At 38.4% G+C, this 15,656-nt stretch overlaps 1 protein-coding gene across 1 annotated transcript in view; it reads right to left on the bottom strand.

Moving 5' to 3' along the window:
* Window positions 1-13,393, bottom strand: part of LOC113081320 (immunoglobulin superfamily member 1-like) — a gene marked incomplete at its 5' end in the record, with an annotated part of 28,003 nt that extends 14,610 nt beyond the window's left edge. The window contains 4 exons of the mRNA XM_026253403.1: window positions 2,181-2,450; window positions 2,645-2,902; window positions 12,662-12,931; window positions 13,113-13,393. Coding sequence (XP_026109188.1) covers window positions 2,181-2,450; window positions 2,645-2,902; window positions 12,662-12,931; window positions 13,113-13,393 — 1,079 coding nt within the window. The remainder of the gene's footprint in view (window positions 1-2,180; window positions 2,451-2,644; window positions 2,903-12,661; window positions 12,932-13,112) is intronic.
* Between the last annotated feature and the right edge of the window lie 2,263 nt (window positions 13,394-15,656).

Genomic DNA, 15,656 nt, shown 5'->3' with positions numbered 1-15,656 from the left:
TCTGTCTTCACTTCTCATACACTATAAAACATGATAGCCCCCTTAAGTTAAATTAACTTCTTGGCTTTAACTCCAATTGTAATGATAAGTTTTCAAAAATTAAACAAAGTTATACATTAAGTACTTGAAATTATTTTCTGGTTTGTAAAAGTTAATTGAACTCGTGGCTGTAAGTTAATGTTGGGGGAGGGGTGATACAGAGCAAATACCATGAAACACAGAGAAAAGTTGATGCCATTTTGAGTTAGCGAAGCTGCCAACAGGGGTCATTATGCAAGCTCGTGCTGAAGAACAGTTAAAATCCATGGAAGGTGAGTTTATCTTTTTAATTTTAAATTATAAATGAAGGACGTTAAGTTTTAGTTCTTGACAGCAACACATTGACCGTGGTCTGCAAATTTATCAACATGGTGTTTTCCTTCACCAGTTCGCCTTACCATAACACCAAATGGTAAAATATTTTAATAAATCACTTTGGTTCACAGCTTATACCGTATTTTTGTTAGTTGGTGGGTGTGTAGTAAACGCGTATAACGTTCCTGGAGCGGGAAAGCGTTGTTTGCCAAAAATGTCCACTGCCATAGCTAAGTTAACTTAGCCAACATTACACAGCTCATTTCTGGGCAATCTAAGTGGAAATCATATGGTGATGATCAGCTGGGTGTTTAAGGGTTTATGTGAAGTGTAGGACTTAACATGAATGAAAAAAAAAGAACTGAAAATACTGCAGGTTTTTTCTGGGCTAGAAATTAACGAGGTGGCCATCTGCGTCACATTTTGTGCAGGCACCGGCAGTCGACAAAACTCAGTCAAAAGATTAAGCCTCTTGCGATAATTTCATTGTCGCGTTATCCTTCAGAAATCAATTATTTATTGCTTAAAAGTAATCTAAAGCCATAGCTTAATGTGAGGTAATGTAAGAAGAAGAATATTGACATTGTTTAATTCAAGTTCAGGGAAACTTGTCTTCCCTTTCCAGCTGTCAATCATTCTAGATAGCATTCAAACGGCATTCAGAGCTTGCGCGCACTCATTCAAAACAAGCGCTGAGAGCAGCGTTTCAGACAATGCGCTTACACTGAATTGATTCCTATTTCATGTATCCTTAATTCTGAATGAACACATACACACAAAATCATCTCAGAATAATTGTCTATCTAAGTATTCTCCTAGACACAGTCGGTTATGTTTTAAGGGAACATTCACAAAGGTAAAATGAGACCGTTCTGTTTTAACTTAAAATTTTTGAATTATACAATCCAAATAACATGTATTTAGTATCTTTTTTTGATAGTAATTCAAAATGTTTCCTCTGATTTAAAAAAAAAAGCACATACAAAGCCTTTTATTTAGATGAAGAGATTTCCATTAGTTATATATATTTTTTTTATTTGATTTAGAATTTGTTTTAAAATTTCAAGTTAATTTTATAATTTAACATTTTAATTTCACAAAGAAATATGAAGCATTTTATCTGCGAAATATAAATGATTCATTTTCATTTATAATTAGTCTTTAATGGTTAGATATGTATTGCAAATTGTATTCTCTACGTGAGTTTATTGAATCGTTACATCCCAATATGCTACTCGTTTTTGCTGATCATGCCAATGTTCTGCCAATGTGTTTTTTTTTTTTTTTTTTGGCTATTAAATTTCTTTTCGGGCTACCAAAACCTGAAGGATGCCAGCACGAAGAGCTACCAGGGATTTAGACATTTTGCGAGCCCTGAGGTGTGTTTCTGAAAAAACATTGTTAATAACGACATTGCTTGCGACCGTGGGAAACAAGCCCTATCGCTTCTCCATAGAGAGGATTATCATCACTTGAAGTTCTATTCATTAAACAAATCTGTTGTATAGCTTGGACAACTGTGTCAGTTGTTTTGGCTACTTTTATTATGTGTTTGGTGTGTCTGGATTCATTTTGAAGCTTGGAATACAGCCTGAAATAGCACAGAATATTTTGTAATCTGTAGTGAAATACATTTTAAAAGTAACCTTCCCAGCCCTGATCATTAATGACGACAAAACATCTCTTTTCTACATAGCACACATCTCATTTACTACTTAAACTAGATCACTTTTTATGTTTCTCTGCCTGCATGTTTGTAATACTGTAGTCTATTTGAAAAACATATTCTGCACATTAAGAGTCAATGTCGGGACTGAAGCTCTCACCTGATACTGTCAGTGTAACTCCATCACTCATCTGTGTGTGTGTTGGTGCTTGTGTCTGAGTTCCTCTACAGCTGTACACACCACTATGAGACGGATCCACAGATGGGATTTTATAGTTCTGGTCTCGTCCTATGATATAATCTTGTTTGTTGTCTTTATACCAGCTGTACTGCCAGACTCCTGTCTGCTGTATGTCACATGTGAGAGTGACCGTCTCTCCTCTGAACACACGTCTATCAGGATCAACACCAACTACAGGTTTGGGTCTCACTGTGAAACAAGTAAAAAAACACACCTCACACATCTGAAAACATTTCAGATGATCTGTGATAGCACAATTATTATTATTTTATTTGATATTTAGTTTAACTGATAACACATTGTTAATATACGACAGTAATTATGTTGTATAACACCTCAAGTGTCTTCCATTAAAAAAGTATAGAAAGTAAGCGAGCACTGACCTGTTACTGTAATCTTAACTGTATTACTGAACTCACTGTAGTAGTTTCCTCGTCGTGCTCTGCACCTGTATTCTCCTTCATAAGAGACTCTTACAAACTTGATTGTTTTAGTTGCATCAGCCGTGGATTCAGGGTTTGAGTCTTTTGTCCAGTGAATTGTCCATCCAGTTAACTGTCCCACATCACAGCTCAGAGTAACTGTGTCTCCAGTGAACACTGAACTCTGGGGTTTTACAGTCAGAGTCGGCTTCGGTTTATCTGTGAGTGTACAGTAATGTAGTCTTCAGTTCACTTTATTAGTCTCTCTATTTATGTATGTCCATAAAAAAGAAAAGAAAAAATAGACCACTTACAGTGTAAATTGCTTTAACCAATTTAAGTTTAAGTTCTAAAACTAATATTCACATTAATATTTACATCACATTATTACTGTGAACATTTTCCATTTTAGATCAAACAAATTATATTTCTTGATGTAAATTTCAATTAAACACTGCTCAAATACTTTGTGTATCTGGAACTGAATTAATTGAAACTATATAAAAAGTTTGTTAAGACAATTTTGAAGGGATAGTTCACCCAAAAATCCAAATTATGTCATTAACTCATGTTGTTCCAAACCAGTAAGACCTCCATTTATCTTCAGAACACAGTTTAAGATATTTTAGATTTAGTCTGAGAGCTCTCAGTCCCTCCATTGAAGCTGTGTGTGCGGTATACTGTCCATGTCCAGAAAGGTAAGAAAAATCTCATCAAAGTAGTCCATGTGACATCAGAGAGTAAGTTAGAATATTTTGAAGCATTGAAAATACATTTTGGTCCGAAAATAGCAAAAACTATGACTTTATTCAGCATTGTCTTCTCTTCCGTGTCTGTTGTGAGAGAGTTCAAAACAAAGCAGTTTGTGATATCCGGTTCTCGAACAAATCATTCGATGTCCCCAGATTTTTTTTACCAGTTCACCGAATCGAACTGAATCGTTTTAAACGGTTCGCATCTCCAAAACGCTGAACTGCTGGGAAGAGAGAACTGAAGATGAACACCGAACCAAGCCAGATAATGACTCGTTCACGAGTCAAGAACCGTTTCTATCTACACCGTTCTTATCTGGCTCGGCTCGGTGTTCATCTTCAGTTCTCTCTTCACAGCAGTTCAGTCAGTGTACTGTTTTAGTAAATGAATTACTCCGGTGTGACGTACTTTAATAAAGAGGCAGGGCACGCGTTTCTTAACTAAGGTCTCTCAGCATAACACACAACTCAAGCATGAGGGTATACAGACTCCACTATTTGTCAAGACATGCGCAGAAAGGCACACCCACTAAAACAATGGCAAGCCCTCAGGGACCACCTGTAATGCACATATTTAACAGTATTAAATACACCACATCCGGGAAATTGGTTTGTTTGAACTCAGAGGAAGTGTCAGCCACATTAAAAAGTTAACAGCTTAAGTCATTTTTGGATTAATGCATATTGGAGACGCAAACAGTTTAAAATGATTCAGTTCGATTTGGTGAACTGGTTTAAAAAAATCCAGTTACATCGAATGATTCGTTCATGAACCATATATAACAAACTGCTTTGTTTTGAACTCTCTCACAACAGACACGGAAGAGAAGACAATGCTGAATAAAGTCGTAGTTTTTGCTATTTTTCCACCAAAATGTATTTTCGATGCTTCAAAATATTCTAACGGACCCTCTTATGTCACATGGACTACTTTGATGATGTTTTTCTTACCTTTCTGGACATGGACAGTAGACCGTACACACAGTTTCAATGGAGGGACTGAGAGCTCTCGGACTAAATCTAAAATATCTTAAACTGTGTTCTGAAGATAAACGGAGGTCTTACTCGTTTGGAACGACATGAGTGAGTTATTAATTACATAATTTACATTTTTGGGTGAATTATCCATTGAAGGTGGCTTGAGAAAGCCAGAGCAGAAAGTAAAAAAAAAAAAAAAATGAAAAGTTAAAATAGTTTAAGAAGTGTAAACTGTGATGTTACTAGCAACACTGGATCAATACTCTTTTACATACAAAGCTTATTTACAGAACGGACAACTGCATTCTGAACTGAATTTAGCTACAGTTTGTACTTGGTCTTTGTGTTCATCATCTTAAAGTTTTTGGGATTTTAGTATGAATATGTTAGTCTTAACATTATCTATAAGCGAGTGTGCTCCAACACAAAGGCACTATCCACATTTACAAGAAAAATAAGCATTCAAAACTTACAATGTCTCACTTCTGTCAATATGTATTAACAATGTTAATGGCATCACTAAACTTCAGCTGCTAATCCAACTTTGTCCAATCAAACACTCTCTAGAATCTGAATGTCCCGCCCCTACACTAGAGATACACTGATGCTGCAGCAGCAATTGGTCATTTGTTCACAGAAAGTAGTATTTTCTGTACAGTGAATGGCGTGTATTGCACTATATAAGGGGACAGGAAAAGATTCAGACAATGTGAATATGCTTTCCATTGAGTTAAAAGAAGTCTGGTTTCACACTGGTCACATGAACCTCTTAAAAAGATAATGCAGAAAAGCAAAGCGAATGTGGCAGAAGACGAAACTTGAAATTCACTATAGCATCTATAGAGACATCCTTCATGCTTTTAATTTGAAGCTAGCCAAAGCTAGACAGAATTTCTTCTCAGACCTTATAAACAGTAACTTAAACAAAACTCATACTCTTTTTTTTTCCACTGTTGAGAGACTGACAACCCCCCCCCCCCAATTCAACTTCAGGGAGGCCTGTGGGGCCTGCCACCTAGTAACCAAAGTATGTGGGATGTAACCCTCAGGGAGGCCTAGTAAGCATACTACCTGACCACCACAAAATGTGGGATCCAGGCTTCAGGGAGGCCTGAAGAGGCCTACTACCTGAAGCAGTCTAATCAGCTGGATGTGACTGCTGCTGGGGACAGGGAGGCCTGGTCGAGCCTACTAGCTGATAGCGAGTCTATTCTGCTACTTTAACGAACACTGCTGGAACCATACTATTAAAAAAACTTTTCCTATAGTTTTGTCCTAGTGTATGTTCCACAATGTTGTGACCCACCTCCAAGGAGGCCTGTTAAGGCCTACTAATCGGCAGTGAGCCTTCTGCCCGAACTACCAGGGCCAACCACTGAAGGTGAGCTGGCCTAGGAGCCCTATTGGGGGCTATCCAGTTAAGGAGGCCTGCTGGGGCCTACTACCCAACCGTGCAGCCTTCGCGGCAGAAAGCTGTTGCTACAGCATCCTGGTACCTAATCACATTGCCAGAGACAGTGTACTCAGCAAAAAGCAATACCCTTATAGCAGGGGAGTACAACATACGCCATTCTGCCAAGTGGAGGCCCCATTAGGGGCCTACCTTCTAAATGCATAGGTGTCAGCCCATGGCAATGCTCTGGCTTCAAGGGAGCAGAGTTCAAAACCCGGAATGAAATGTAGTTTAGAACTCCCTGCTCAACCGGAGCCATCGTGGTGTGAGGTAGATACATACAAAGCTGAGAATGGACTACTCAAAACTACCCTGAGTTAGCGGGGGAGTAACAACCATGTGCCCCTGCCATGTTAGACAGGGAGCAGGCCTGCAAGTAGCTCCAAAGGGTGACAGGGATTTTTCATGCGCCCAGCATAGGGGAGCGGAGGGGCTAAATTGCAATCCAACCCACTTCAACCCATTGGTCGAGCGATTAGCTGAGTGGAGCCAGCTCTAGAGGCCCAAACGTCTCTGTTCGGCAGGGTCTGACAAACTGTCACTTTGCAGAGCGAAAGATGGTCTAACCCTGCCAGACTGATCCTACCTCAGCTACCACCCTGCATTACTCTATCATCCCTGAATGCAGAGAAAGGGGCGGGCCTTGGCCAACAACTCCCATTTAAGGGAGGAGGCTGAAATCTAGGGGAGGAAGCCTAACACATAATGAATGAGGCAGCTATACTTAGCAACACGCCTCCAATATCCCTAGCATAGCCTAGGCCAGCTACAGAGGCGGCCTGGATGAAGGCCGACCTACAAGCATAGATCTACCTGAGGGCTCGGAGGAGCCACAGCCTACTTGATTGAGAGGCTGTGAAACACTCAACCTACTGAAACCCTACAGAGCTCAGGGGAGTGAGTACTCAGGATACCAATGTCACAAACCGATAGGCAGGACATCTATCTGAAGATCTATCTGAAGCGCCAGCGTCAGTCTAAACCAAAAAAAATATTATTATTTTTTTTATGAAGACCAACTACTCTACCCCTGGGTGGCTAATAGCCCTGAGGCTAAACAGAAATGAGCAGCGGCCCACCACGCATATAAAATGTTATGACAGGAAGGCCATCACATACTCAGCACAGAAGCCAAATCTTCTTTGAGCTTCTTCCAAATTCGTTCTAGCCACCAACTGGGGGAGGCTTTAGGGCCCTAAAGTCCAATACTTTAATTGCTCCTCTAAGAATGACCACCTAGATCTATACAGGGAACAAGGTCTGTAGAGAAATAAAAAATCAGTGTTAGTTATATACACAGAATTTTACAAACCAAAAAGTTCACCTGCGGCGTGCGGAATGAAGACTCGCCAAAGAGTTCTAAATGAATTTGGGGTCCACCACTTTTACATGCCTAAAAGAGGCGCTCTAATTAACCAGTTGCTACAGCGGGCCATCAGAACATAGTTCTCATTATAAGGCCCATCCCCAGGGCTGGTGTAACATAAACGCCTGGGGAGTCAAGAAGAGGTAGAGGGCTGGGAGTAAAGGCCCTCCAGGGAGATCAAACCCTACTTCCGCTGAGTGTTGCTGCGCTTGTGCTGAATGACCTCCCTTAAGTCCCTCTTCTTGCGGGAGGCTCGCCTCCTCTGTGTCCTACTCCTCCATGGAGGAGGCGCACGAGAGGCAACAATAGACCTCTGGTCCTGTCTACGGTCCTCAGACCAAGATGGACCCGGTCCTCCCGCCTGCCTGGGCTGGGGCCCGGATCTCAGCGGTATACAGGTCTTAAATGCGGCTGAGCGCGCCTTTGCTTCCCTAAACTTTCCAACCACCGCCTCAACGGAGGTGCCAAAAAGTTTAGCAGGCGAAACTGGTGAATCAAGGAGAAGGGATTTTTCTTTCTCCCCGATATCAGCCAAGTTGAGCCACAGATGCCTCTCCGTGGCCACCATCGCCGCCATCGATCGGCCGATCGCGGCAGCAGTCTGTTTAGTGGCCCAGAGGGATAAATCTGTGGTCCGGCGCAACTCAGCGACCGCCTCAGGGGACAGCCCGGCCCCCTGGTCGAGATCCTGCAGAAGGCCAGCTTGGTCAGCTTGGAGCACTGCCATGGTATGAAGGGCAGCACCAGCCTGACCTGCTGCCATGTACGCTCTGCCATTCATGCAAGCCGTGGTTTTAGGGGGGCTTGGATGGCAGAGTCTGAGCTTTCGCCTGCCCAGATACGAGAGAGTTCGCAAACATCTCGTCAATGGGCGGCATCCACACATAACCATACTCCCCAATCGCCTCAACATCAGCGAAATTACCCCGCTGATGTCGATGAATGCGGGCAGAGTATGGTTTCTTCCATGCCCTCTCGATCTCTGAATGGAGATCAGGAAGGAATGGAAGGCCCTGCTGAGCTGGTGGTCTATGTTCAAGGAAAAAAAACGATCGTCAAAATGCTTACCGCGAACGATCTCACCCTGAGCGCGCCGCCATGGCAACTGAAGTTTGTCAGTGGCGCGCTCCATAACTTCCACCAACTCTGCATACACGGGGCAGGATGGCTGATGAGGTTGAGGATCTAAATCATCTTCCTCAGCCATCTCTTGCCCAGCCCGAAGAGCACTCGCTGCAGTATCAGAAAAGTCTCCGTCATCCACCTGCAGCTCACTCTCGTCAGCCGATGACGCGTCCGAGAGGTTAACGCCCCTCTCGAGACTGTCTGCGACCTCCATCTGGGAGCCCCATGAATGCGCATTTTTATAATTTGAACATTTCAATTTCACAAATATAATGTTAAATTTATAATTTAACATTTCAATTTCACAAAAAAATATGCAGCATTTTTCTGAGAAATTACAAAATGACACATTTTCATTTATAATTAGTCTTAAAAAATTGTATGGTGTAATCATCGTGAGTTTATTGAATCTTTACATCCCAATATGCTACTAGTTTTTGCTGATCATGCTTTTTTGTCCACAGTCAAGTTCAGTCGACGCATTTATTTATTTTTGATTTGAGGCTAGTTAAATTCATTTTGGGCAACCAAAACCTGTAGAATGCCAGCCTGAAGGGCTACCAGGGATTTTGAAATTTTGCGAGCCCTGTTTCCGAAAAAATCGTTAATAACGACATTGCTTGCGACCGTGGGAAACAAGCCCTATCGCTTCTCCATAGAGAGGATTATAATCAATTGAAGTTTGGTCCATTCATTAAACAAATCTATTGTATACATTGAACAACTGTGCCAGTTGTTTTGGCTGCTTTTATTATGTGTTTGGTGTGTCTGGATTAATTTTGAAGCTTGGAATACAGCCTGAAACAGCACAGAATCCCATTCATTGTATTCAAATTGAATTTCTATTGATCTTTTTTTTAGAGTTGTAAAGCATAAAAACAATACAACAAGTTAATATGTTCCTTTGTGTTACAAAGCTTAAGTATTTCAAAGTATTCTAAAGTATTTTGATAGGTTTATTAAACCTGAGTAATCTAACTCAATACACAGTGCCGGCCCGAGCCTCTTGGGGGCCCTAAGCAGAATTTGATTTGCCCACCACGCGGACTCACCTGTGCTCCAAGATTATTGACACAAATGTCACGCTATGATGTTACATTATAAATGAATACACTGAGGTTATGTATTAATACAAAATTAATAAAAAAAATACTTAAATAACATACTTTACTCTTAAACTTCTGAAAACAAACTGTCACAAAACATGAAATAAAAGATTTGCAAATGTCCAAATGCAAATGTGCATTAAATGTGAAATCTTTTAAATGAAACCAAAATAGACAAACATTAATATAATAAAACATATAATGCTACAAACAATAGTTAAAAATGTAAATAATGAAAGCAAACATAAGAACAGCTAGGATTCAACAATGACAATTATACAACATTGACCTCAAAATTGTTCCTTCCTAGCTTTTCAGGAGGCAAAGTCACTGATAACATCGGGACAGCAGGATTGTATATTTGTGCCCCCCTTCCTCAAATATGATGATGGGGGAAAAAAAAACACCTACTATAGGGGTGAAAATAGAACTTTAATCAAATAAAAGAGTAAATGAATAAATTGTATTATTTACTAATTACAATTGTAGCTCTCTACATTTACCTATGGCTATAACTTTATTATGACTAATTTATTTCATAGTCTTAAGCATTCAGAAATCATGCAAACGGAAATTAAGCAGTTTTACTATGATAAAACCATGGTTTATTTTTGTAAGGGTTGTGATATGCACGTTTTTTGTTGAAGAAATTATATAGGCTGTGTCATATAGCAAAAATGTAGCAATTACATGGCATTTGGCTCCCTGTTCAGGCATTTGTAATAACATGTACATAAATTGTTTATTTTGTATGTGCATACTGATGGCTACTGATGGCTTAGGTTTGTTTTAATAGCAAAAAAAAAAAAAAACAGTATATTAATACTTCTTTGTAAGTTATTATTTGAAGTAACAAAACCATGGTTAATTTGATTTATAATTTATTTTAATATATATATATATATATATATATATATATATATATATATATATATATATATATATATATATTAGGGCTGTCAAATGATTAAAATTTGTAATCAAATTAATCAGAATTTTCAGTGGATTAATCATGATTAATCACTGTTTGCAATTACACCTGAATTACACCTCCTAACCATTTTTTTTCTGAAATGCATACCACAAGATAAATAACAGGACACAGATACATAATTTTCATGTATTGATTCATCAATATGTGGTTCTTTTTTTCTGGATTTCAAACGTTTAACATTTACTGAGATCAAATTTACCTGAGCACTATATCAAACCATGCCATTTAACTACAGATAGTGTAAGAGTTTTAGGTGAACCAGTGGTTAAATATAGCCACATATCTATGAAATTATGCATAGAGAAACTCAAAAGAATGAACTCAGAAACACAAACATGCGCCCTCTGCACTCTGGGCACACTTTTGGGAGGTGTTCATTTGCTCTGCCACAATACTTTAGGATCGATATTTTCTCCTTCTGAAGGCTTCAAGTGCCAGTATAACCAAGTAAAAATGCATATGCTTTTCCAAACAGCTGTAATTTTCGGTGCATTGCATGTAGGCGTTCTGCGCATGCGCAGTGTGAAACACAGGACGCTATTACAGGAAGAAGCTCCACCGTACCAGAGTCGTCTCTCTTTATCGAGCTTGGCATGAATGTATTTGAGAGTAACTCGGGTAAAACCTTAAGCTTCTTCTGAGTTTTCGTCGCGGCGCTCGCCGCTGTTTTTTACTATCTTGAGAATTCAGAGATCGACGAGACTTTCCTGCCCTGAATAATTTGTCACACTGCGCATGCGTGAAATGCGTTCAAAATTTTGACGTAATTAACGACAAAACTAATTAACGTCGTTAACGCGCTATTTTTGACAGCCCTAATACATATATATATATATATATATATATATATATATATATATATATATATATAATGTATAAGGTGTGCATTGTAGCTAACACCTGAATGAACACTTTACAATTGTTTTATGATTGCAAGTCTGCCTTTGAGCCCATGTGAAAAAATGGCATCATTTACATATGATTTACAGTTTATTTTAATAAATATTAAACATTATATTTAATTGTACATTATAGCTGACACCTAGATGAACAATTACAGTTGTTTTTATGACTAAGTCATTCTCCTCAAATGCTACTGACGTTAGAAAAGTGTAATATCGCATGTAACTTTAGAGACGGACGGTCCCTAAATTTGAGACTCTTGAACGTCCAACGTCAAGCCAACTTTATGCCCTTTTCTTCTTCTCTTTTCAGCACCAGAGGGATACATCCTCTTTGTGACATGGCTTATCATTTATTACAGTGACACGCACTTGCACGCTGGCGCGAATTGTCAATTCACGCGAGGTGTCTATGCGCAGTTGCGCATGACTCAAACGTTAGCAGACAAAGCAGCAGTTGTTGGTAAATAAGAATTTTCTTGTCTTGAATTATTCATTTATTCATTCATTCATTTATATCACTTGTTTAAGTTATATAATTGTAAAAAAATAAAAATAAATAAAAAAAATAAAATAATAATGATTGGGGGGCCCCCTGGTGGCCGCTAAGCAGACGCTTAGTTCGCTTATGCCTCGGGCCGTCCCTGTCAATACATTACTGAATTCTTTTTATTTTTTTTTATTTTCAATTTTTGACAATAAACATGCCAAAAAGAAACACAACAAACAACAACACATCAACCAATCCCTCCCACCCCACCCCGCGGTCTCTTTTAATGGGGTACAAAATGAACAGATAAGTCTACAGAAAAAACAGTCACAGGAATGCTAAAAACATTTATAAAAAACTATTAAAAAAAGAATTAAAAATTAAGAAATGGGATAATGTGTTAAAGAGTTCAAACTGAGTCCTGAACATTGCTTTGTGCAATATACTTGGAGACTTTTGTCAGCAGCTGTTGTCCATATTTTTAGTGTTGAGATTTGAGCCAAGTTCACCAGAGCTGTAGATTTTTCTATCATTATAATATCCTGAAGTTGAAACAACCACTTACATTACTGATTACTTTTTAAAGCTTTTTAATTTTGTAATCTGTCGTGAAATACATTTTAAAAGTAACCTTCCCAGCCCTGATCATTAATGACGACAAAACATCTCTTTTCTACGTAACACACATCTCATTTACTACTTAAACTAGATCACTTTTTATGTTTCTCTGTCTGCATGTTTTTAATACTGTAGTCTATTTTCAAAAACATATTCTGCACATTTAGAGTCAATGTTGAGACTGAAGCTCTCACCTGATACTGTCAGTGTAACTCCATCACTCATCTGTGTGTGTGTTGGTGCTTGTGTCTGAGTTCCTCTACAGCTGTACACACCACTATGAGACAGATCCACAGATGGGATTTTATAGTTCTGGTCTTGTCCTATGATATAATCTTGTTTGTTGTCTTTATACCAGCTGTACTGCCAGACTCCTGTCTGCTGTATGTCACATGTGAGAGTGACCGTCTCTCCTCTGAACACATGTCTATCAGGATCAACACCAACTACAGGTTTGGGTCTCACTGTGAAATGAGCAAAAACACGCTTCACACGTCTGAAAACATTTCAGATTATCTGTGATACCACAATTATTATTATTTTATTTAACTGAAAACACATTGTTAATATATGACAGTAATTATGTTTTATAACACCTCAAGTTGTCTTCCATTAAAAATGTATAGAAAGTAAAATAGCACTGACCTGTTACAGTAATCTTAACTGTATTACTGAACTCGCTGTAGTAGTTTCCTCGCCGTGCTCTGCACCTGTATTCTCCTTCATCAGAGTCTCTCACAGACTTGATTGTTTTAGTTGCATCAGCCGTGGATTCAGGTTTTGAGTCTTTTCTCCAGTGAATTGTCCATCCAGCTAACTGTCCCACATCACAGCTCAGAGTAACTGTGTCTCCAGTGAACACTGAACTCTGGGGTTTTACAGTCAGAGTCGGCTTCGGTTTATCTGTGAGTGTACAGTAATGTAGTCTTCAGTTCACTTTATTAGTCTCTCTAAATTATGTATGTTCATTAAAAAAAAAAAAGAAGAAGAAGAAAAAGAAGAAATACCGACCACTTACAGTGTAAATTGCTTTAACCCACTGCCCCAATACTTTGTGTATCTGTAACTGAATTAATTGAAACTATACAAAAAAGTTTGTCAAGACAAACTTTAAGGTGGCTTAAAAAAAGACAAATTAGAAAGTAAAAAAAAAAAAAAAAAAAAAAAGTTAAAATAGTGTTACTAAAATGTTACTAGCAACACTGGTTCAACACTGTTTACACACAAAGCTTATTTACAGAACTGACAACTGCATTCTGAACTGAATTTAGCTACAGTTTGTACTTGGTCTTTGTGTTCATCATCTTAAAGGTTTTGGGATTTTAGTATGAATATGTTAGCCTTAACATTATCTATAAGTTAGTGTGCTCCAACACAAAGACAAAATTCACATTTACAAGAAATAAGCATTCAAGTCTTACAGTGTCTCACTTCTGTCAATATGTATCAACAATGTTAATGACATAACTACTATGGAATGATATTCCGGACATTATTCAAAAGGAATTGCAAATTGTATTTGCAATTGCGTTTTCAATTTGTGGATGCATAAAATGTGACATAATCCAAACGCAAATGCAAATCGCTCATTACCGTTTGCATTTTCATGTGAGCGAACGCACAGTGTCTGGCAAATTTAAGATGGAAATGCAAAGTCTACTTGCAATTGTGTTTCCCATATCATACGAGCTATGAGCCTGTCATATTTAAATAGCAATATTAATTACTACATTTGCCTTTTCACTCTCTCTTTTTCCCACGTCTAAACGGAAACCTGTCAATCAAGTGACAGGGGTGGGGCCATTTTATTGGGCGTGTTTGCATTGGGTAGTGACGTCACTCACAGTCGACGGGAATAAAAGAGGCAATTGATATAATATTTAGTTTCATTTGTAATGACTGTATATATACACATTTCCCTGAAATAAGTACATTTCTGCTGCTATTATTATGTTTAAATGAAAAATGAAAGGAGGCAGTGTTATTTCATATACTTTTTCGTTTTATAGATCCTCTTCTGACCATTATTAATTCCTCATTGTCATTAGGATATGTCCCTAAAACCTTCAAACTGGCTGTTATTAAGCCTCTCATCAAAAAAACACAACTTGACCCCAAATAACTAGTTAATTATAGACCAATCTCGAATCTCCCTTTTCTGTCCAAGATACTAGAAAAGGTGGTATCCTCACAATTATATTCCCTCTTAGAGAAAAATGGTATATGTGAGGATTTCCAGTCAGGATTTAGACCGTATCATAGTACTGAGACTGCTCTCCTTAGAGTTACAAATGATCTGCTCTTATCATCTGATCGTGGGTGTATCTCTCCATTAGTTTTATTGGATCTTAGTGCTGCGTTTGACACAATTGACCACAACATTCTTTTGCATAGACTTGAACACTTTGTTGGCATCAGTGGAAGTGCATTGGCATGGTTTAAATCGTACTTATATGATCGCAATCAGTTCGTAGCAGTGAATGAAGATGTATCATATCGATCACAAGTGCAGTATGGAGTACCTCAAGGCTCAGTACTAGGGCAGCTACTCTTCACGCTTTATATGGTACCCTTGGGAGATATCATCAGGAAACATGGTGTTAGCTTTCACTGTTATGCTGATGATACTCAGCTGTATATTTCTTTGCGGCCTGGTGAAACACACCAATTTGAAAAACGAATGGAATGCATAGTCAATATAAAAAACTGGATAAAGAGTAATTTCTTACTGCTAAATTCTGAAAAAAAAACAGAGGTGTTAATTATAGGACCCAAAAACTCCACTTGTAATAACCTAGAACACTGTCTAAGACTTGATGGTTGCTCTGTCAATTCTTCATCATCCTTTAGGAACCTAGGTGTGCTATTTGATTTCCTTAGAAATAATCATTCCTTAGAAAGACACGTTTCTAGCATTTTTCCATCTCAAAAATATATCTAAATTATGGCCTATGCTCTTAATGTCAAATGCAGAAATGTTAATCCATGCATTTATGACCTCAAGGTTAGATTATTGTAATGCTTTATTGGGTGGTTGTTCTGCACGCTTAGTAAACAAACTACAGCTAGTCCAAAATGCAGCAGCAAGAATTCTTACTAGAAACAGGAAGTATGACCATATTAGCCCGGTCCTGTCAACGCTGCACTGGCCCCCTATCAAACATTGTATAGATTTTAAAATATTGCTTA

Source organism: Carassius auratus, unplaced genomic scaffold (assembly GCF_003368295.1).
Source record: "Carassius auratus strain Wakin unplaced genomic scaffold, ASM336829v1 scaf_tig00033821, whole genome shotgun sequence".
NCBI lineage: Eukaryota > Metazoa > Chordata > Actinopteri > Cypriniformes > Cyprinidae > Carassius > Carassius auratus.
The sequence above is the reverse complement of the archived record's forward strand: the minus strand, read 5'-3'. Positions and strand labels throughout refer to the sequence as shown.